Source organism: Zingiber officinale, chromosome 6A, assembly GCF_018446385.1.
Source record: "Zingiber officinale cultivar Zhangliang chromosome 6A, Zo_v1.1, whole genome shotgun sequence".
NCBI lineage: Eukaryota > Viridiplantae > Streptophyta > Magnoliopsida > Zingiberales > Zingiberaceae > Zingiber > Zingiber officinale.
Genome location: NC_055997.1, coordinates 33,230,592 through 33,253,109, shown reverse-complemented (window position 1 = coordinate 33,253,109; position 22,518 = coordinate 33,230,592). Strand labels below are relative to the sequence as shown.

The following is a 22,518-nucleotide window of genomic DNA, read 5'->3' as shown; positions in this document are numbered from 1 at the left end:
TGAACTGAATATTTATCCATATATATAATTAATGACTGATCTGTGCGTGTAAGTATGTAAATATATTTTGGGATAGGTAGTTGATTAGCGCATGGTAATGTTATCATCATGAGATTTGGGGATTAAATCTTGATTAGTAGTCGGGTGTCTGTCCTCCCTCATATGTTATTCAACTGTCCAAGATTAATAGTCATTCGTAATTTATTTCTTCTGTATTAGTCTGAAAGACAGACTAAAACCGAGTAAATCATCTTTTCCCACTATAAGGAGAGGGTGATAGGCCTCATAAACATAGTTGAGGTGATAAGTGAATAATTGTTTGTTACATGAAATCGATTTTCGATACTGACATAACATAAATCCCTACATTTTATGTAACTCACCCCTATCCACTTACCTATTCAGTCACCCACGAGGATGAGCACTATTTGCTATAATACAATAAAATGATCGATTTCTTAGCATATCTTTAGGAAGAAAAAAAAAACCTCCCAATCGTATGGGAAAAAAATTGAAGGCAGTTGGGGTCATAGACGGTCCGGCCCGTCCCTGCCCGGAAACACTGCCGCTTGAGGGTGGTGGCCAGGGCCGGTCGCTCGCATGCAGCGGCTAGGCCCGCCCTTCGCCCACAGCAACCAATCGACCACTTGCGCACAACAACCAGGGCCACCTTGCGTGGACAAGGGAAGGGGAGGGGGAGGGGCAGTGCTGCCGGCCGGATCGAAGGCAAGAGAAGAGAAGGGGAAGGGGAAGGGGAAGGGAAGGAGCTACCGCTGGCCGGTCGAATCAAAGGGAAGAGAATAGGAAGGGGAGGGAGTCACTAGGGCATTACCGCTGAGGAGAAAGATTCGGATTAGGTTTATTGTTGATTGAAGAAGGTCAAGTGAAAAAATAATAAAATCAAAATTATTATTTTATGATCATTTTTGAAAATCTATATAAACGACCCTAACGATAAAATAAAAAAAATTAAAATTAAAATGTAAAAAATTTTAATGACAGAATAAATTTTTAAAAATTAATAATATATTCACTCGCTCCTGTATACCCGTTCCTAAGTCAATACGGAAGAAATAATTCACGGACGGTTACTAGTAATTAGTGCAAATGGATATTCGGACGTGTCGAATTTCGACTCCAAGATCTCATGTGACAATACCACATGTCTTAACCACCACAGTGTCTTAAAAGGACTTGTTTAAAATTAATAATGTGTCAACAGGTGATTTGCTCGTCGTAAGGCCCACGTCAACCTGTCACTAGTCCAACATGGAGGAGGTAAATCACAATACCATTCCGAGAGGACATAATAATCCGAATTTTGACCCCAAGACCTACTATGACAACACTCCATACCTCAATCACCGTACCGAATCGAGGGGATGTAATAATATGGCAAAAGGTGATTTGCTCGCCTCCAACGCCCCCCTCCAATCCATCCCTAGAGCAACACGGAGGAAGTAATCATAGGTGACTACTAAAAAAATGATTAACTAAGCTGAGTAACGTAGAGCCTGGGGTGACCGGCCTGGCCCCACAGAAATTTCCCACCGGCCACCAGGATAAATCGGGAAGCGCTCGCAGCGGGCGGCATTGCGTGCCTCATTTGGAGGAAAAATTTCTGTAAATTCACCATAGCTTGGGCTCGAACCGCGGGTGTCTGGGTGACAACCTGGATATCCTGCCACTGCACCATAATCCCGGAGAATTAATCACAGGTGACTACTAGCCATTAGTACAGGTGATCAACACATGAGAGAAAACATGCTGAGACGTATCAAATTTTAACCCTAATATTTTATATGATAATATTTCATGTCTTAATCATCGTACTATCTGGAGGACCCGAGGGGACGGAATAATGAAATTGGAATAAGTCGTTATTATACAGTTGATTTTATAAATTGGTTAAATAAGTTGCTAATAATAATAAATAAATAAATAAAATTTGCAATGAAATGACTTTATTTCCTGTTAATTCCTCTAATCTGTCGTTAAGTAAATTAATAGTTTGTTTTTAGCAGATCAGCAATGTAATGACTTTATTTCTTAAGTTTTTTTATTTTTTTTATTATTTTTTTTTTGGTTTCCATGTAGTCAATCAATTTTCAAATCGTAACTAATAATTAAATGTGAGTTCCGTTCCTATCTTATTTACAATTTTTTCTAACAAACTCACGACTCTATAAATATGTGCTCGTCGCATCCCTCACTATTTAGTCGATCCACTCCTCTGCCCCTTCGTTCGTCCTGGCAGTTCGCTGGCGGCGGCGGCGGCGGCGGCGAGGAGGAGATTGCTTCTTGTGCCTTCAGTTAACCATGTACTTCAAACTACAGCCCTAGCCCTAGGGTAATAATTTGTTGTTTAGAATATCCGATCGATCGCGTTCATTTCTTTTGTCGATTTCCAAGAAATCTTAAATCATATCTAACCTTACTCGCCTCCTTTTATTTATTTATTTTCTTCGTATCTTATACAACATCAGAATAGAGAGTCATGGACGTGCGGTCGGAATCTCCGGCATCGAAAAAGGTACACTGGACGGAGGCAGAAGACGCCATTCTATTTGACTACGTCAAGCATCACGGCGAAGGAAAGTGGAACGCCGTCGCCAAAGCCACCGGACTCGCTCGATGCGGCAAAAGCTGCCGCCACCGGTGGCTCAATCATCTGAAGCCGAACCTCAAGAAAGGTCCGATTACAACTGAAGAAGAACATTTGATCATCCAACTCCAAGCCCAGATGGGCAATAAATGGGCTCACATCGTCAAACACGTAATTAACTCTTGTTCTAGTTTAATTCCATCTCTGTTTTAGTTAATTCGTTCCATATATTCCACACGTATCTTCACTGCTCGTTTATATATGAATCTATTGCAGTTGCCTGGTCGCACTGATAATGAGATCAAAAATTTCTGGAACTGCAAGATGAAGAAATTTAAATCTCGCGGGGTTGGTGTTATTCCCCTTCCTTCGCCACCTCCAGTTTGGGATCCTTCGAATGTCCAGCAGCAGCAGCAGCAGCAGCCGCCATTGGTGGACTCGTCTCTTCTCCAACTTGTAGCTCTCGAATCCAGGACTCCTAACGTTCCCGTGCACGGTGTGCCTCTGCCGCCGTCGGTGCCTGATATTGTTGGTCATTATTTGCATCCTAGGGCTATCGGAGAAGTCATGGGGATCGCAGTAGAAATGTTGCAGAGCAGGGGAATTACAATTCCTAATTCTCTTCCACGAGTTCCAGCTCCTTCGCCGTCGCAGATGATGGCCATAGTCAACGTGGATCCTCAAGCTTCTTGGCCGTCGTTGCCGACGATGCCCGTGGCTAATGTCGATCCTCTATCTCCTCTACAGTTGCCCATGCCCATAGTCAGTGTGGATGATCCAGCTCCTTTGCCGTCGCCGATGATGTCCATGGCTAACGTGGATCCTCAAGATCCTTGGGCGTTGTTGCCGGCGATGACCATGGTCAATGTGGATCCTCTAGCTCCTCCGCAGTTGCCCATAGCCAGTGTAGGTGATCCAGCTCCTTTGCCGTCGCCGATGATGTCCATGGCTAACGTGGATCCTCAAGATCCTTGGGCGTTGTTGCCGACGATGACCATGGTCAATGTGGATCCTCTAGCTCCTCTGCAGTTGCCCATAGCCAGTGTGGGTGATCCAGCTCCTTTGCCGTCGCCGATGATGTCCATGGTCAACGTGGATCCTCAAGCTTCTTGGGCGTCGTTGCCGACGACGATGACAGTGGCCAATGTGGATCCTCTAGCTCCTCCGCAGTTGCCCGTAGTCAGTGTGGATGATCCAGCTCCTTTGATGTCCATGGCTAACGTGGATCCTCAAGCTCCATGGGCGTCGTTGCCGACGATGACCATGGACAATGTGGGTGATCCAGCTCCTTTGCCGTCGCCGATGATGTCCGTAGTCAACGTGGATCCGCAAGCTCCTTGGGCGCAGTTGCCGATGATGTCAATGGTCAATGCAGATCCTCTGCCTCCTTCGCAGTTTCCCATGGCCGGCGTGGATCATCCAACTCCTCCGTCGCTGTCGATGACTCCTACGGTTGGCGTGGATCCTTCGTTGGATCTTGACATCGATTTTGATTTCGATATGGACATGATGCACTCAGCTCTAGAGTCTCTACGTTAGGAGATTAATTGTTTAGGAGCTCCCTTCAGTCCAAACATATACAGATCCTGATGTTTTGAATTCTTCATTTTAATGCCAGTCTTGTATTTGTACCTGAAGTGTTAAAGTAAATTAGGTTAATATTTTATTTTTTTAATTCAATTTAATAAAAGATATTTTAATATAAAGGTTATTTATCCGGTGACGTGGTGGAGATACGGCAGTCTACAATTGGGTCAAAAGTCAACTCGAGTGGATAAGACAGGCTCGATCAAGAGGGAGCCCGAATGAAGTCAAACCAAGCTCAACTTCAATTAAGCTGCGGACAAGGACCCCAAGCCAAGGCCCTCCGAGCCTAAAGCTAACTCTAATTTGACGCGAAGACAAGCTCCTGACTCAAGAATAGAAGTCCGACTCCCCTCACTCGGGAATAGAAGCCTGACTACCCTCACTCAGGAATAAAAATACGAGCGTCCCATCACTTAGGAGTAGAAACTCGACATCAAACACTTGACTCCTCGACTTCGATCAATCATGTCTTCATATATGAATTTCACAAGTTAGATAAAAAGCGATAGGTTTTTGAAATTGATATAATCTTGAAATAATTTATCATGAGCTCACTAGGAAATTTAGGCACTCACCAATACCATTAAAGAGTTCTTAGAACTCCTCTATTTTAGACTATATCAAAATTTTAAAATTGAATACTGTATAGTCATCAATGACTTTTAATCAAAACTTGTTGATAGCTATAGAAACATTCTAAATACTTCAAACCAAGTTTATTAAACTCTTTGTCTCATGCTGAGTATAATCATACCTTCATACATGAATCGAGATATTAAATTTATATCAATCCACTAATGTGTCAAAATTAAACCGTCGGTGACAGATTTGTGATAAATTAGATAGAACATTTAGTAGTAAAGTGAACACGTCCACAAATGGAATACAATAAATTTAGGAATTGACTGTCTTAGTCAATTAGATACATGGCATTTGACTCCTAGTAAAGAGCATTTTATTGCTAATAAAGGGTATAAGAGAAAATTACAAATAGAAACTAGATTGTTTTTTTTATATATAAATATAAAACTTGGGTAAACAATTTGACTATTAGGAAAAGTTAACTACCGAGTTTAGTAACTTGCCAAAAGGATATTCTTCGCAAGCACATACCACCACTACAACAAAGAGGATATTAACATTGAGTTAGCTAAATCAGAAGCCAAAATCCCTCCCTGATTGTTCCTAAAACTGTTTGGAATTAAATTAAAAGCTATGCATTCAAGCGACCAAAACATGTCCCGGTCGATAACTGGTCGGTCGGAGCAATTACCAGAGCTAGCTGCTACGTGACGTTTCTCAGGACTTCTATTGCCTCGGCGACTTTTGCTTCCAGAGCATCTGGATATTCAAGCAAATGCAGGACTTCAGTTGGGTCCATCTCCAGCAGCATTCCTGTAACTTTGGCAGCATGATCATACACGTATTGCTCCACGAGTGGGTAGAGATGCTCACCGAGCAACTACACGCAATGAATTCACAAACTCTAAAAACAAAAACATTTTACCTGGAAAAATCAAAAGATATCTAAATGAAAAAGAATAAGGTCGGGAAGAAATGATCTATTTACACAAGGATCAAACTGCATTCCACTTATGAAAGATGCATTGCGCTATGTGACTGTGTGAAATATTAAGATACACTTCCAACTGGAATGACACTATTAGGGTGGTAAATAAGCCAAGTTAAACTAAGTAGAAAATAGTATATATCGTGCAAAATGTCTAAGGAGATCAATACCATTCTTTGTGATCTGGCTACACCTTGCATTCCCAAACCTCCCATGTCACATGGAGAGATCATACCTCCAACAACGCCAGGCATTGGAATATCAGGAATATTGTGACCAGGAGCATAGCGCTGAACATGATCCCATGGAAGCATCTGCTATACATATTTAACACTAAATGATATCACGTCATTAAATGATTAATTGAAAGTTCCATTAATCAATGAAGAAGAAAACATGTTGTCTTTGATATTCCCACTGCAAGCACAAAAAGGGTAGGAAAAAGATATAATGACACACTAATCCAATAAATTGAATATATTGAAGAAAATAGACTGGTGTCAAGTTTGGTTTTAAAAAGCAAATTTAGGTGATAATTGTTGGTGGTTTTGAAAGCATGAAAAAGCGATTAAACAAAGTAAACTTTAATCATTCACAGTGATTTTCCGAAGAACCACAACCGAAGATGTCGATCGATGAAGAGGATGCCGCTGTCAGAAGCACGATCACGGGGCAACCGGAAAGCGCTTCAACGTCCACGAGCCAAATCCCAACCTCTGGACGTTCTCCTTTGCTCGACCAAATCACCGTCGCCTCATACTTCTGCCCACTCTGATCACCTTTGAAACCTTCTCCTCCGTTTTTCCTCGTTAACCGGATCTATGCTTGGACGCTCCTTTTATAGGAAGGTTGAGGAAGACGAAGGGGAAAGGGCACCCCTTCGTCTCCTTGGTGTTTGCAGCAAACCGCCGTTTACAGCAGCGAAAGAGACGAAGCCTTTCATCTCCTGTAACGCCCAATATCTCTCACTCGTCCAAGTCAATCCACAAGGTTATATGGTCACATAAACCATGTCAGTCACATAGACTACAAGGTGATCATGTCACGAAGACCAGAGCAAGTTAGTCACACAGACCAAATAAGTCACATAGACTTTATGAGGATCAAGTCACGAAGACCAGAACAAATTAGTCACAAAGACCAAATAAGTCACATAGACTTTATGAGGATCAAGTCACGAAGACCAAATAAGAACATTCATTCCATACATTAGGGAAAATGGTTCGTGCGACAGCAAGCACATTGAGCATTCAACTGCTAAGAAGATTGTCACACCTTACTTAGCTGCTCCACAGAACGAATGAGAGACATATGTCCATAGAACGAATCAGAGACATAAATGACTTGTCTTTACCCCAGATTAAATTATTTACATCATTATGAACATCTCTAATCCCTCATATTGACCATATGTCAAGAGCATGTTCAACATCTCCAATCAAATAAATTATTCACAATTACATTTTATGTACTAAACTAAAAATGTAACCGGTACCAGTGAATAAATGTCACAGATGTAAATCAAACTTAATCTTCCTTTTTAGCTAGAATCTATTCATTCTAATCCGTCGCTTTCCTAGTTATGCTCCATAGACCGAACCATCCATAGTCAATAGGAAACATGCTAAAGTAGCAGACACTGATCAGAACTTCAAGTAGACAGCTAAATAGTCACTTAGGGTAAAATCAAAATTAACTTATAATCTCAAGGGTCTCACATAGTAGAGAAGCAGGGATCCATTCTCCTACTACCTTTCTTGTCGCCATAGCACATGTGGTATGAATCACATGCTACGATGTTATTCTCTTTTCCCAAAAAAAAGCACATGTTTTTCCCAAAATTTAACATCGTACAGATTTCGATCTAGACATTCCCAATTGTTAGAGTGTATACTAAAAGGTTAGCTTTTGTAAACATTTATTTTGAAATAAAGAATCACATTGATCAAAAATGTCTACATTTATATGCTAAGTGTAGTTGTTCAATTATTTTATATTGTAGATAACATAGTATGTGGTGTCACACACAGAAGATCATGTTATCGGTTCTTTATAAATTATAAACAGTAGCTCACGACTAAGATAGATAGGAACAAACCATTGGAATAGTCGTAGTATAATTTGGTATTAGTTTATCTTAACTATAAAATTACACTAGTACACTCTGAGTGTATTGAGCAGGAGCATTTAAGGTAAGTTCTTTTTGTGCTGACTTAATAAAAGAACAAGACCTTTGTTATTATGGAAGTGTGTGCTCTTAATCTTAATATAATAACAAGCACATATATTTAGTATTCATTTCTTTAACTTATCAAAGGGTAAGATTTAGCTTGATAAATCAAAAGGCCCGATAAGTTGGAAAATGATATTACTTATAGTGTGTGTTGTTGATTATAGAAGGAAACTGTATCCTAGTTGTTGGTTGCTACTCGGAAAACCTAATGGTTCCACTGTACAAAAATTTTGTACAAAGGTCTGAACCTTTTCCTAGCTACCATGTGTTCTTTTAAATTAAACTTGGATCGCCTGCGGAACTTAACACGTTTGATCCAAAGTTTAATCTATTTGTTCTTTTAGGTTTAGACTCGGATCTCCTACGGAACTTAACACGTTCGATCCAAATCACCTAAGTTATTAATTTCATTAAATATTAATTTCCAAAATTGGCTTCCAGTACTAACGTGGCAAGGCACATGGCCTTCTTGGATATGGGAACAACCACCACCGACTAGACAAAGCCTTTTAAGGAAAGTTAATATTTAATTTCCTTAAATAACTTTAGGTCAACCGAAAAGAACAATCAAATCACAAGGAAAAGAAAAAAACAAAAGAACACAACCTCGAAAACAAATTCGAAATACTAGAATCGCATGCCTCTTGTATTTGGTATTATTTCCAAAAATAACTAGTATGATGCGGAAAGGAAAAATACTAGTTATACCTTTTAGAAAGACCTCTTGATCTTCTACCGTATTCCTCTTCTAACCTCGGACGTTGTGTGGGCAACGATCTTCCGAGATGAGAACCACCAAGCACCTTCTTCTTCCTTACAAGTTTCGGCCATCAAAACTTCTCCTAGGATGAAGAGGTTCGGCCACCACCACCATGCTCCAAGGGATGCTAGAAACAAAACTTTCTTTCTCTCCTTCTTCTTCTTCTTCTCTAAACTTGATCCGGCCACCATATGAATCTCCACAAGAAGGATGAGGTTCGGCCATCAAAGAGAAGAGAGGAGGAGAGGATGGTCGACCACACCAAGGAAGAAAAGAGGGAGAAAATAGAATAGAGTTATTCACCATGAAGCCTTCTCTACCCCTCTTTTATAATCTTTGGTCTTGGCAAATAAGGAAAATTTAATAAAAACTTCCTTAATTCTTTTATCATTGAAAAGGAAAATTTATTTAATTAAAAAATAATTTTTCTTTTCAATTTACAATGGCCGGCCACACCATAAAATTTCCAAGCAAATAAAATTTTAAACATAAATTAAAACTTCCTTATTTGCTTCCGGAAATTTATAAAAAATTTCTCCAATAATTTTTCCCTTCATGATTGGTTAATAAAAAGGAAATTTTATAAATTAAAATCTTTCTTTTAACATGTGGATAAAAAAAAAGTTATCTCTAAAAATTAAAATCTCTTTTAATCTACAAATAAGGAAAGATATTAAATCTTTTCTTAATCTTTTGTAGAAACTAATAAAAGAGAAATTTTAATTTTTAAACTTTCTTTTAAATAATAAACATGATTAATAGGAAAGTTTTTACCAAAATTAAAAATCAACCTTTTAATTTACAAATAAGGAAAGAGATTTAGCTCTTCTCTTAATCTTTTGTAGAATCTTATAAAAGGAAAGATTTAAATTTTTAAACTCTCTTTTAAATCATGTTATCCACATAAGAAAAAATTTTAAAATTAAAAATCCTTTTTATTTTAATAGGGCCGGCCACCTAAACTTGAGTTCAAGCTAGGGTCGGCCACATGAATTCACCCATGAACCAAACCATGGTCGGCCCTAGCTTGGTCTCCAAGCTAGCTTGGTCGGCCCCTATAGGATGGGTAAGAAGGTGGGTATGTGATGGGTATAAATCTCTATATACAAGAGGCTATGATAGGGACCGAGAGGAGGAATTGGTTTTGGTCTCCCGATGAAATTAAGCATCCCGTGTTCGCCCCGAACACACAACTTAACTTCATCAATAATAATTCATTCCACTAAAGAATTATTATTGAACTACCGCACCAATCCCAAATTACATTTTTGGGCTCCTTCTTATTATAAGTGTGTTAGTCTCCCTGTGTTTAAAATGTCGAATGTCCACTAATTAAGTGAGTTACTGACAACTCATTTAATTAATATCTTAGTCAAAGAGTAGTACCACTCAACCTCATCGTCATGTCGGACTAAGTCCACCTGCAGGGTTTAACATGACAATCCTTATGAGCTCTTCTTGGGGGAATTCTCAACCTAAATTACTAGGACACAGTTTCCTTCTATAATCAACAACACACACTATAAGTGATATCATTTCCCAACTTATCGGGCTTATTGATTTATCGAACTAAATCTCACCCATTGATAAATTAAAGAAATAAATATCAAATATATGTGCTTGTTATTATATTAGGATTAAGAGCACACACTTCCATAATAACTGAGATCTTTGTTCCTTCATAAAGTCAGTATAAAAGGAACGACCTCAAATGGTCCTACTCAATACACTCTAAGTGTACTAATATAATTATATAGTTAAGATAAACTAATACCTAATTACACTACGACCTTCCAATGATTTGTTCCTTTCCATCTTGGTCGTGAGCTACTGTTTATAATTTATAAGGAACCTATAACATGATCTTCTGTGTGTGACACCACACACCATGTTATCTACAATATAAATTAATTGAGCAACTACATTTATCGTAAATGTAGACATTTGACCAATGTGATTCTTATTTCTAGATAAATGTTTATACCAAAAGCTAGGCTTTTAGTATACATCCTAACACTAGTAATCTAGGTTGATAATGTCCCCAAGAGGAGCTCATAAGGATTGTCATGTTAAACCCTGCAGGTGGATTTAGTCCGACATGACAATAAGATTGAGTGGTACTACTCTTGATTAAGATATTAATTAAAAAGAGTTGTCAGTAACTCATTTAATTAGTGGGCATTCGACATCTTGAATTCAGGAAGACTAACACACTCATGATAAGGAGCCCAAAATGTAATTTGGGATTGGTACGGTAGTTCAATAATAATTCTTTAGTGGTATGAATTATTGTTGATGAAATTAAGTTGGGCGTTCAGGGCGAATACGGGAAGCTTAATTTCATCGGGAGACCAAAACCAATTCCTCCTCTCGGTCCCTATCGTAGCATCTTGTATATAGAGAATTATACCCACCGCATACCCACTTCCTACCCACCCTTAGGTGGCCGGCCAAGCAAGCTTGGAGTCCAAGCTTGGGCCGGCCAAGCCAAGGGATGAGCCAAGTGAAGGGGGGTCGGCCATAGCTTGGAGCCCAAGCTTATTGTGGCCGGCCCTAATAAAATTTAAAGGATTTTATTTTAAAATTTTTTCTTATGTGGATATCACGGTTTTAAAAGAGAGTTTAAAATTTAAATATTTCCTTTTATACCTTTCTACAAAAGATTAAGTGAAAGATTTGATATCTTTCCTTATTTGTAGTTAAAAGGAAGATTTTAATTTTGGATAAAACTTTCCTTTTTTGTAACCATGTTCATGATTTTAAAAAAGAGTTTTAAAATTAAATATTTCCTTTTATAAGTTTTTACAAAAGATTAAGGAAAAATTTGATATCTTTCCTTATTTGTAGATTGAAAGGAAGATTTTAATTTTAGATAAAACTTTCCTTTTTGGAAATCATCCACATGTTTTAATAGAGAGATTATAATTTATAAAATTTCCTTTTATAACCAACCATGAAAGGAAAAATTATTAGAGAAATTTTTATTAAAAATTTCGGAAACAAATTAGGAAGTTTTAATTCTTGTGTTATTAAAACTTTCCTTGCTTGGAGCTATGTGGTGGTCGGCCATAAGAAAAGGAAATTATTTTTAATCAATTAAATTTTTCTTCTTATGGCAAAGAAAATAAGGAAGTTTTTATTTAAATTTTCCTTATTTGCCAAGACCAAGGATAATAAAAGAGAGGGAGGGGATGCCTTCATGAGACACAACTTTATTCTATTTTCCTCTCCTCTCTTCCTTAGTGGTGGTCGGTCATAGTTCCTTGCTCTTCTCCTTTTCTTTTCCTCCTTGGTGGTCGACGGCATCAACACAAAAGGAGTCCTTGGTGGCCGGTTCTAGCTAGGAGAATGAGAGAAAGGAGGCTTTGCTCTTGCATCCCTTGGAGCTTGAAGGTTGGTGGTCGAATCTTGCAAGAAGGAAGGTGTTGGTGATTCTCGTCTCGGTAGATCGTTGCCCACACAACGTCCGAGATAAGAAGAGGAATACGATAGAAGATCAAGAGGTTATTGCTTATAAAGAAAGGTATAACTCGTAATTGTTTTCCGCATCATACTAGTTTTCCTTGTATGAAGTCCAAACACAAGAGACTAGAGATTCTAGATTTTCGGATTTGTAATTCGAAGTTGTGTTTCTTTTATTTTATTTGTCGATCTTGTGATTCGATTGTTCCTTTTGGTTAAACCTAAGATTATATAAGGAAATTAAGTATTGAATTTCGTCAAGAGGCTTTGTCGAGGCAGTGGTGGATGTTCCCATACCCAAGAAGGTCAAGTGTCTCGCCATGTTTGACTTGGGAGTCAATTTCCGAAATAAATATTTAATTAAATTTGTAACTTAGGTGGATTTGGATCTATAATGTTAAGTATCGTTTGCAATCCAAGTCTAAACCACTAAGAACGGATAAGTTAAATTTGGAATCAATAATGTTAAGTTCCGTTTGCGATTCCAGATTTAATTTCTAAAGAACACAATAGGTTGTTAGGAAAGATTCGACACTTGTACAAAATTTTTGTACAATGAAACCGGTACAATATTCCTAGGACCAACCAACACCAATGTCTAATCCTGAATTCAACATATGAATTCTAATCTGGCCTCAAGTAAATGGTGGGTGCATTTACTCCAATCATTACACAAATGATCTCATCTTGATACAAATATCAAGGCAACCTTAACTTATGGGTGTGTCCCATAAACAAATATTCACAGCTACATAAGCTGTCCCATAAACAACGGTCTTACCTCTATTTGTACTTAACAAATAGAGATGATTGTCCATGTGAGTAAACCAATCTCAATCTGCCAATATGTTTATCGAGACTTTTATTCGAATGTAACAAAGACATATATACTAAATAATTCATGGCATTTTTCATTTATCAAAATGTCTTTACAATATGTTGCATTCTTCGAAGTCCCAAAGACTTCACATGTCCATGAAATGACTCTTTAGTCAATGGCTTAGTAAAAGGATCAACAAGCATATTTCGTATAAGGATGTACTCAAGAATCACCTTTTTCTTGTCAACAATATCCCTTACAAAGTTATACTTAATTTCTATATGCTTGCCTTTGTTGTGATATTTGGGTTCCTTGGAAAAAGCTATCGCAGCTTGACTGTCACAGCCCACTGTCATCAGCAATCTTCAGATGCTTCAGGAACCTTCTTAGCCAGACAACCTCTTGTACAGCCGCTGCACAAGCCACATACTCAGCTTCCATTGTCGACAAGGCTACACAAGCCTGCTTCTTGCTGTTCCATGAGATGGCGCCACCATTCAGCAAGAAGACATAGCCGGATGTAGATTTTCTGTCATCAAGATCCCCTGCCCAATCTGCATCTGAGTAGCCACTTAGGTTCATATCTGATCCTTGGAAAAGGAGGCAATAAGCAGTTGTTCCTTTAAGATATCTGAATATCCTCTTCACCGCTTTCCAGTATCTCGATCTTGGGTTTGACTGGAAACAACTAACTAAGCCAACAGCATAGCTTATATCGGGACGAGTACACAACATAGTGTACATCAAACTACCAATGGCACTGGCATATGGTTTCTTCTTCATTTCGGCTATTTCCTCAGGAGTCTTGGGATACATACTTTTGCTCAAGACAGTACCTTTCGCTATAGGCGTCTGGTCAATGTTGCAATCTGACATATTGAAGTGTTGTAGAATCTTAGTGATATAAGCTTCTTGAGACCAACCCAAGAGCCTTTTTGACCGGTCTCTAATGATCTTCACTCCTAAGATGTACTCTGCTTCTCCCATATTTATTATGTCAAATTGTGATGAAAGCCAACTTTTAACTTCTATCACACACTTTATATCGCTTCCAGCTATTAGCATATCATCAATATATAATGATAAAATGACAAACTTTCCTTTCTCCTTTCTTTGGTAAACACAATGATCCTCATTGACCATTTCGAAACCATAAGATAATATTACTTCATTAAATCTTATGTTCCATTGTCTTGACGCTTACTTTAGCCTATATATAGACTTCCTAAGTCTACATACTCTTTTCTCTTGGCCTTCAGCAACATAAGCTTCTGGTTGTACGATATAGATTTCTTCGTCAAGATTACCATTAAGGAAAGCTGTTTTTACATCCATCTGATGTAATTCCATGTCATATTGTGCTACTATAGCTAGGATGACACGTATTGACACAAACTTCACAACTGGGGAGAATGTCTCTTCAAAGTCAATACCCTCCATTTGGGTATATCCTTTTGCAACTAATCAAGCTTTATATCGATTAATCGATCCATCTGCTTTCCTCTTTACTTTGATAATCCACTTATTCCTAATAGCCCTTCGGCCCGGAGGAAGATCGACTAAATCTCAAACTTGATTCTTTCTCATTGACTCCATTTCTTCATCCATTGCAATTTTCCATTCTTTTCTAACTGAGCTTCTCAAAGCTTCCTCAACTGTTCGAGGTTCTTCATCGTCAACTGGGAGAACCATCAATGTCTCATTCTCAATATCAAACCTTCTCCGAGGAATAATTTGATGACTACTTCTTCGAAGGTTAGACGGTTGAGAAACTGACTCATTCAGTGGCAAATTACTCCCACTCGGTTGACTAGATTCAGGCATCTCCTAATTTGTTGATAAAGGAACATTATCCTCCTCCTCTATCTCATATAAAGGAATTGTCTTATCAACTTCACCTTGTATTGGGAACTCAATTTCAAGAAAAGTAGCATCTCTTGACTCTATTTCAGAGATGGTTCCATCTTGTCGCTCACCAATAAAAACATAACCCTTAGAAGTCTCAGAGTACCTTATAAAGATACACTCCTTACCTCTGGGTCCTAATTTTCCATGTTCGTGAGTCTTATCATGAACGTAAACAGCTGACCCCCAAGGTCTCAGATTACTTAAATCCGGATTTCTACCTGTCCAACGTTCATGTGGGGTAGATGGAACTGACTTTGAAGGCACTTTGTTAAGTATATAGGTCGCAACTAATAATGCATCTCCCCAATAGGAGATTGACAAATTAGCCTGCGTCATCATAGACCTAACCATTTCAAGAAGAGTCCTATTTCTTCTTTCAGCAACCTCATTTTGCTGTGAAGTTCCAGGGATAGTCAACTGTCTAATAATCTCTTTCTCATTACACATTGTCTTGAACTGATCAGACAAATATTCTCCTCCACGGTCACTGCGCAAGGTTTTAACCTTACATTCCAATTGATTCTCAACTTCGTTCAAGTAACGAATAAAGCAATTCAATGCTTCAGATTTGTAAGAAATCAAATACACATGACCAAAACGTGTGAAATCATCAATAAATGTAATGAAATAAGAACTCTCATTTCTAGCCTTCATATTCATCGGACCACAAATATCCGAATGAATTAATTGCAATGGTGATTCAGCCCTAATAGCCTTACCAAATGGTTTCCTAGTCGTCTTTCCCGCAAGACAATGCTCACATATAGACAAGTTAATCTTAGCACGAGTGCCTAAAAAGCCCTCCTTAGCTAATCTATTCATTCGTTCTTGTCCTATATGTCCCAATCTAGCATGCCAAATTTCATCATTAATATCAGCATTACTAGTAAGAGCAATGTTTGAAAAATAACCATCATTATTATTTGGTTCTATATCAAGAACCATAAAACCATTTGATACAAAACGATGCCCAATTAACACAGAGTTAATTCGAAGTTCCACACAATGACTATAAAAATTTACATTGCAACCTAAATCAAGAAGACAAATAACGGAAACCAGATTCCGTCGAATCTCAGGAGCGTACAGGACATCATGTAAAAACAAGGTGTCTCCACCACGTAGGTTGAGCTTGCAAGTGCTAATTCTTTTGTCTTCAATTCTTGCATTGTTTCCTACATATATCCATTTGTTGCCAACTAGTACCCGACGGTACTCCACGTATGTAGCTCGATCACGAGCTACGTGGTTCATTGCTCCTGAATCTACAATCTACAAAGGATACGAATCAGCTAAAAACACTGTACTCGCAACATATTGCTCGTGGAAAGAAGACAAAAATGGATCTACCTCTTTAGGCTCAGCACACTCCCGAGCAAAATGGCCCTTCTTGCCACAGTTGAAGCAAGTCAACTTGCTCTTAGGTTTTTGTTCATATTTCTTTCCTTTCTTCTTGATTTGATTTTTCGCAGCAACAGCATTAGCCTCCTTTCCTTTTCCCTTTCCTTTCTTAAACCATCTTTTCTTATTCTTGGAACCAGAACCTTCAGTTACAAAAGCTTGACCAAAAATCCTTGCGGATTCAATCCTTTCCGCCTCAAGTTCAACATGGCGTGAGACATCAGTGAAAGTCTTGATACTCTCACTGTGGGTCAGATTCTGTTTCATCGTTTCCCAAGAATCAGGAAGGGAACGAATAACTGCCTGAACCTGTTGTTCATCGGTCAACGTATAACTAGCAGTCTTAAGCTCTCGAATCATGTTATCCATCTCTCTGAGATGTTGGGCCATGGTAACATTCGAACACTTTTTACAGCTATCAAACTTGATAGTTAGCTACGGAGCTTATTCAGACTGACTCCACTGTACTCCTCTCTAAGGTCTACCCAAACAGCATGAGCAGATGGTAATGGCTCATACTCAAATATCAGGTCATCCACCATTGAACTAATCAATATACCCTTAGCAATGGAGTCCTTTTTCCATGCCTTATAGGCATCAAGGTCACGTCTGTGCTGTGCTGTTGAACCATCAACCGGTTCCTCCATGAATTGATTCACAACCTCTAGAACTTCTTGTTCCTCAAGAACGTATTATATCTTAAGGTGTCAGATTTTGTAGTTATCCCCATATAATTTCTCACCCTTATAGAGTTCAGCTATGATGTTTTTAGTTGTCATGATTTACATAAATAAACAAATTATTTATCATTTCAGTGTAATTCATATATGTGCAATTAATTATTGACTCAGTGTAAATTAGAATTAGTTTACAAAATCAAGTGATAACATTGTTTCCACTCATCATTTGTATGTTCTAATCTAATCAACATTGATCAATTATATTACATATATCCCATCTAATGAACGAATCATTTTTCATATGAACTAATCATATGGATATATGAACTAATCATATCATGAAATGAACTAATCATTTCCAAGTTTTGTTAACATATAACATAACTTTTCATTATTTAATTTTGTTCGTACATAACGACAGAAAATATTACATGACTCAAAACTAGATGAGCTAACACTGTTCGTACATAACGACAGTAAACAGAACACTAGTAAACTAGATAAGTTAGCACTACTCCCACTAGGATAAATGCTAGAGCGGTGGGTAATTGCATCCCATTTATCCCAGATTCTATGATGGGTGGATCAGCCTCAGATGTATCCATCAGATCTATTTATGGATCTTCTACACACTCTTGAGGATCCTCCTCTGATTCTTCGGGATCCATCTCTAGATCCTCCTCTGGATCTATCTCTGGATCTTCCTCAAAATCTTCAGGATCTATTTCTGGATCCTCTTCAAATTCTTCGAGGTTCATTTCCGGATCATCTTCAGATTCTGCAGGATTTGGATCCTCCTCTAAATCTTCAGAATCCATTTCTGGATCCTCCTCAGATTCTTCGAGGTCCATATCTTCGGGATCTGGATTCTCTTCAGATTCATCAAGACCCCATTCTATATGAAGTAGCTGTCCACACATCTCTGAATATGAGATGTGTCCATCAGAATCATCCCAAAGTTGGAATGCTATCTGCCTCAGATGTTCCGATAATGAATAAACCAGAGATCATCTTCTTTCTGTTTCCTAGACTGGATACCCTTCTTGCTCGAGATTCCAGAACAACCAATCGAGCCGACCAATAAGCCTACCGACTCCGTGTTCCGGGTCATATTCCAGCTTTTTGATCTCCTCCCATAGCTCATGTTGTCGTTCATAGCGACCAGTCATCGTGTATATCGTTCTTTGTATCTGGAATTGAAAATCATGATGTCAGTACAAAACCGACTGACCAGTAACAAAAATCGGTCAAATTCAATTCCCACATATAGAACAAAATATACAGAATACACAAGCAATTAAGAAAAATAAATTTCCTTATTTTGGGGAGTCTCATGTGACTGACACATTGGATTGGTCGATCAGGAATCCGGATCTTAAGCTTAATCTATTGTCTTCATTAGAACTAATCTAATTGGACCTATGTTCTGTTATTGTTTAAGCCCTTTTGAGTTAATCTCAGACTTATTGATCAAACCTAGGTCTGTTTGATTCATCCAATGCCCATTGGATTAAGTCTGACCCATTAGAACAAATCTAATTTTATTGATCAAATCTGACACAACAGAACTAATCCGGTCATATTTGATCAACCCAACTTCTGTAATCAAGATCATCCTAATTAATTCAATAATGAACCGAACTGGTTAAACTAACAAATAATTTGAACCAGCTTTAGGTATCATTGAATCAAACTGGTTTGCTTAAATCAACTAATAATTTAAACCAGACCTGGGTTTGATTGGACAAGTTGGTAGGATTCCATTTTCAGTAAATTGAACCATAAATTAATTAAATATTTATTTATTAATTAATAATACATTTACTTATGTATTTAATTAATTAATAAATATATTTAATTAAAATTTTACTCATGTATTGTTTATTTATCAGAATATTAATAATATTCAATTAAATCTTTAAACAGTGCTTCATGCATGCAACGGACAGGATATATATATATTTTTTTTTCCCGCATGGTTCACTGTGCTTCGAAAAAAAAACTATTGTTCATGCCTTTAATCGATTCAGTGAGCTTTCATTGTGCTTCGTCAAAAACGACACTGTTCGCGTTTTGGTTTCTCTTCAATCGATTCTTGAATCGATTCAAGAATCTGCGCGTCATCAAAAAAAAAAAACACTATTCGAGTTTTTGTTTCTCAATCGATCCATGAATCGATTAAACTACTGTGCGCGATTTTGAATCGATTGAAACGAAATTTCAATCGATCCAATTCAATTAAATCGATTGGTTAATCGATTCAAATGATGAACAATGTTACTGTTCATCTTCTTCTTCGCGACAGAAGAAGAAAAACGCAAGCCTTTTCGCGTCGATTTTTATGCTTTAAAACCCATGGTCTGATACCATTGTTGGTGGTTTTGAAAGCATGAAAAAGCAATTAAACAAAGTAAACTTTAATCATTCACAGTGATCTCCCGAAGAACCGCAACCGAAGACGCCGATCGATGAAGAGGTTGCCGCTGTCGAAAGCACAATCACGGGGCAACCAGAAAGCGCTTCAACGTCCACGAGCCAAATCCCAGCCTCTGGACGTTCTCCTTTGCTCGACCAAATCACCGTCGCCTCACACTTCTGCCCTCTCTGATCACCTTTGAAACCTTCTCCTCCATTTTTCCTCGTTAACCGGATCTGTGCTTGGACGCTCCTTTTATAGGAAGGCTGAGGAAGACGAAGGGGAAAGGACGCCCCTTCGTCTCCCTGGCGTTTGCAGCAAACCGCCGTTTGCAGCGGCGAAAGAGACGAAGCCTTTCGTGTAAGTCATAACACCTAGGTGATAGATGGGACACCTAGGCAAAAGGGCTAGATGATCCATTTTAAAATAAATTGAAGATTATCGAGGAATAGCATTGGCACTTTACACTCATTGTGTATAACTAACAGTAATGCTACCTATCATATATAGATATAACACTATGCATGTCTAAAATAATCTCTAAACAGTCACAGGGCAAAAGTCAACTATATTGAATCTGTTCTCAAAAATAAAATGTACTAATCATCAACATAAGTTTTTTACATGTAAACAAGCATTAATTAATAAATACATGCGTAAGCACAACAAAACACATCAGATTTTAAATTTTAATAGTAACACAATTAGACAGATATATAATACAATAAAGGAGAAAATGTGATAAGTCGAGGAATTAGAGTTTTATTCAAGTAAACAGTAGACTCATTACATAAATAAATAATTTTTTTAATGAATCTGCCTAAATTGGCCACTTGAACCGCCTAGGTGGGTCACCTAAGCAAATATATTGAACTGCTTGAGCTGTTAAGACAATCATTTTTTGAAACAAACACCTAAAGGGAACCCCACATAATCACTAGATGAAGCGATCCCCTTTTATTTTCACCTGCGCAAGCAACCGCCTAGCTAGACCACTTTTAAAACTATTATCATTTCAACCGACAATGAATAGAAATCAATTGGTGAATTTGTTACTTGGGTTATAATTGTGTGTTTCAAGCATCTTCTTGCTAAGTAAAGGAGTTCAAATAAATCACAACTAATTAACCACACAAGCAATTGAGTTCCTTACTATATTTAATATAATAACATTTTACACAATACCTATAGAAACGTTTTATATATAAGGAATTTAGCCATTGCGGCCCTTTCTTATAATTTTGAGCGAGTTCTAATTCCCATAATATGTTTCAGCTGAGGCAAAGTTGAAGCATTAGCTACAGACCTGTTGCTGAATTAAAGCCTGCTGCATTTGTTGCACAGCTCCTCTAGCACGTCTACCACTTGGCCGATGCCGCTGCTGACCTTGTCGAACTATGGGAGCAAACAAATTTGGCATCAGAGCACCACAAGCCCCCATTCCAGGAATAAGTTGTTGCTGAAACCCAAAATCAGGCTGTTGATAAAAAATGGTGGTAAGTAGCAAAGAGCATTGTAAGTTTGGCAACCATGTTGCTAACTATAAGTAGATGAATCAAGGGATAAACAATTCAGAAAGCAGATCAAAGGTTAAAAAAAAAAAAAAAAAAAAAACAGTCCGGTGCACGAAGCTCCCGCCATGCGGGGTCCCGGGGAAGGATCCATTGTACGCAGTCTTACCCTGCTTTTTCCAAGAGGTTTGTTTCCAGGATTCGAACCCGTGACCTTTTGATCACAAAGCAACAACTTTACCGTTGCACCAAGTCTCCCCTTCAAAAAGCAAATCAAAGGTTAAGAATGTAATATATAAAATGTGCAGTATGCGTGTGATGTGAAGACATTCATATTTCTAGGGGTTACAAGAATACTTGAAACGACACAGGAATAAAGGTCACAAACCCTGTAAGAAATACCAACATACACTTGTTCTAGAAGTTTGAACTTTAAAACATGAATACTACAAACAGAAAGGAGAAACAAGAATGCAACTTAGAAAGCATGAAAACTACTTGGTCATAGAAAAGCACAAAATCCAGATACATCAAATAATAATAATAACATTAAAAATAATAATAATACAATAATAGTATCGTGTTCTAGAGACTTGTTGCTTCGACCATATGTAGGTAGTACACAGTTACATGGCTCTTAACTAGTTGCAATTTATACCCTAGTTCAGCATTCACCAAATTAATTGCTATCTTCTCCCATATTGGAAAACTTGCACCTTTTGAATTTAATATCGTCTTTTGTTTTATTTCAAATTCCTACCAAAAAATTAATAATCAAATTTAACTGAAAGATGGTTTCATGGGCCTGATTTATCTTGGAAAGTCAATGTCTAATAAGAATCAGGGTTTAAAATCTCTCATTGTGCTAGGTAAAACGGTCAAAAAAATATTGTTCAAATATATTTATGAAACTTCTACTATTCGACACCAAGACAATGATTCCTATGTGGTTGTGTGAATCATATTGACAATACCATTTCATCCCAATGCTCGACACCCATTGGCATGTTAAAATTAAGATAATATTGTTATTTTTTTTATTTAGTAGTTTGTCACCATACAAGATAATATCAAAATCAAAACATTACAAATAGAAGGCAAATATTAAACTTAATTATATATTTAACTATATAGTTGTTTATTTTTTCTTTTTCTTCTTCAATTTTTTCCTCCTTCCACCTCCAGTTTACCAGAGTACCATACATTGAAATGTCAATATGATATGAAAATAGTATCATTCTAATCGAAGACCAAAACACTACAAGGCACAAGATTTCAAATCTTGATAAGAATATTGAAATAAAAAATTAAACATTAAAATTGTCATAAATGTAATAAAGGAATTTGATTATATAAGAAAAAAAAAAGATAACTAAATGAATCAAAATTTGCTACCAAAGTTCAAAAAAAGACATTTTGGTTAATGGAATAGAGAGGGGGAAAGGTAATTTTTGTTAGAAATGTGAATGAAATAAAGAGGTGAAGAAGAAGAGATTCTGTTGTGCATAGATTTTTAGACCCACATTGGGAGTCTTTTGGCTTTATTGTTGGTTTAAATTATAGCA

At 37.6% G+C, this 22,518-nt stretch overlaps 2 protein-coding genes across 2 annotated transcripts; one reads left to right on the top strand and one right to left on the bottom strand.

The window, feature by feature from the left end:
• Positions 1-2,497: 2,497 nt before the first annotated feature.
• On the top strand, positions 2,498-4,144 carry LOC121994736 (transcription factor MYB120-like). The gene is made up of 2 exons (XM_042548672.1): positions 2,498-2,776; positions 2,882-4,144. The coding sequence occupies exons 1-2, from the start codon at positions 2,498-2,500 to the stop codon at positions 4,142-4,144; spliced, it is 1,542 nt and encodes a 513-aa protein (XP_042404606.1).
• Positions 4,145-5,262: 1,118 nt separating this feature from the next.
• Positions 5,263-20,896, bottom strand: LOC121996247 (polyadenylate-binding protein 4). Its single transcript, XM_042550150.1, has 3 exons — positions 20,749-20,896; positions 5,933-6,076; positions 5,263-5,654 (listed from the first exon to the last, which is right to left on the bottom strand). Exons 1-3 carry the CDS (start codon positions 20,881-20,883, stop codon positions 5,478-5,480), a joined length of 456 nt encoding a protein of 151 aa, XP_042406084.1. The 5' UTR covers positions 20,884-20,896; the 3' UTR covers positions 5,263-5,477.
• Positions 20,897-22,518: the final 1,622 nt, after the last annotated feature.

Coding starts and splice junctions, on each gene's coding strand:
- LOC121996247 (XM_042550150.1), bottom strand. CDS start 20,883: ATGGGGGCTTGTGGTGCTCTGATGCCAAATTTGTTTGCTCCCATAGTT. Junction 6,077..20,748: donor AGGCTTTAATTCAGCAACAG/GTCTGTAGCTAA, acceptor TATGTATAGCAG/ATGCTTCCATGGGATCATGT. Junction 5,655..5,932: donor TAGCCAGATCACAAAGAATG/GTATTGATCTCC, acceptor CATTGCGTGTAG/TTGCTCGGTGAGCATCTCTA.
- LOC121994736 (XM_042548672.1), top strand. CDS start 2,498: ATGGACGTGCGGTCGGAATCTCCGGCATCGAAAAAGGTACACTGGACG. Junction 2,777..2,881: donor GGGCTCACATCGTCAAACAC/GTAATTAACTCT, acceptor AATCTATTGCAG/TTGCCTGGTCGCACTGATAA.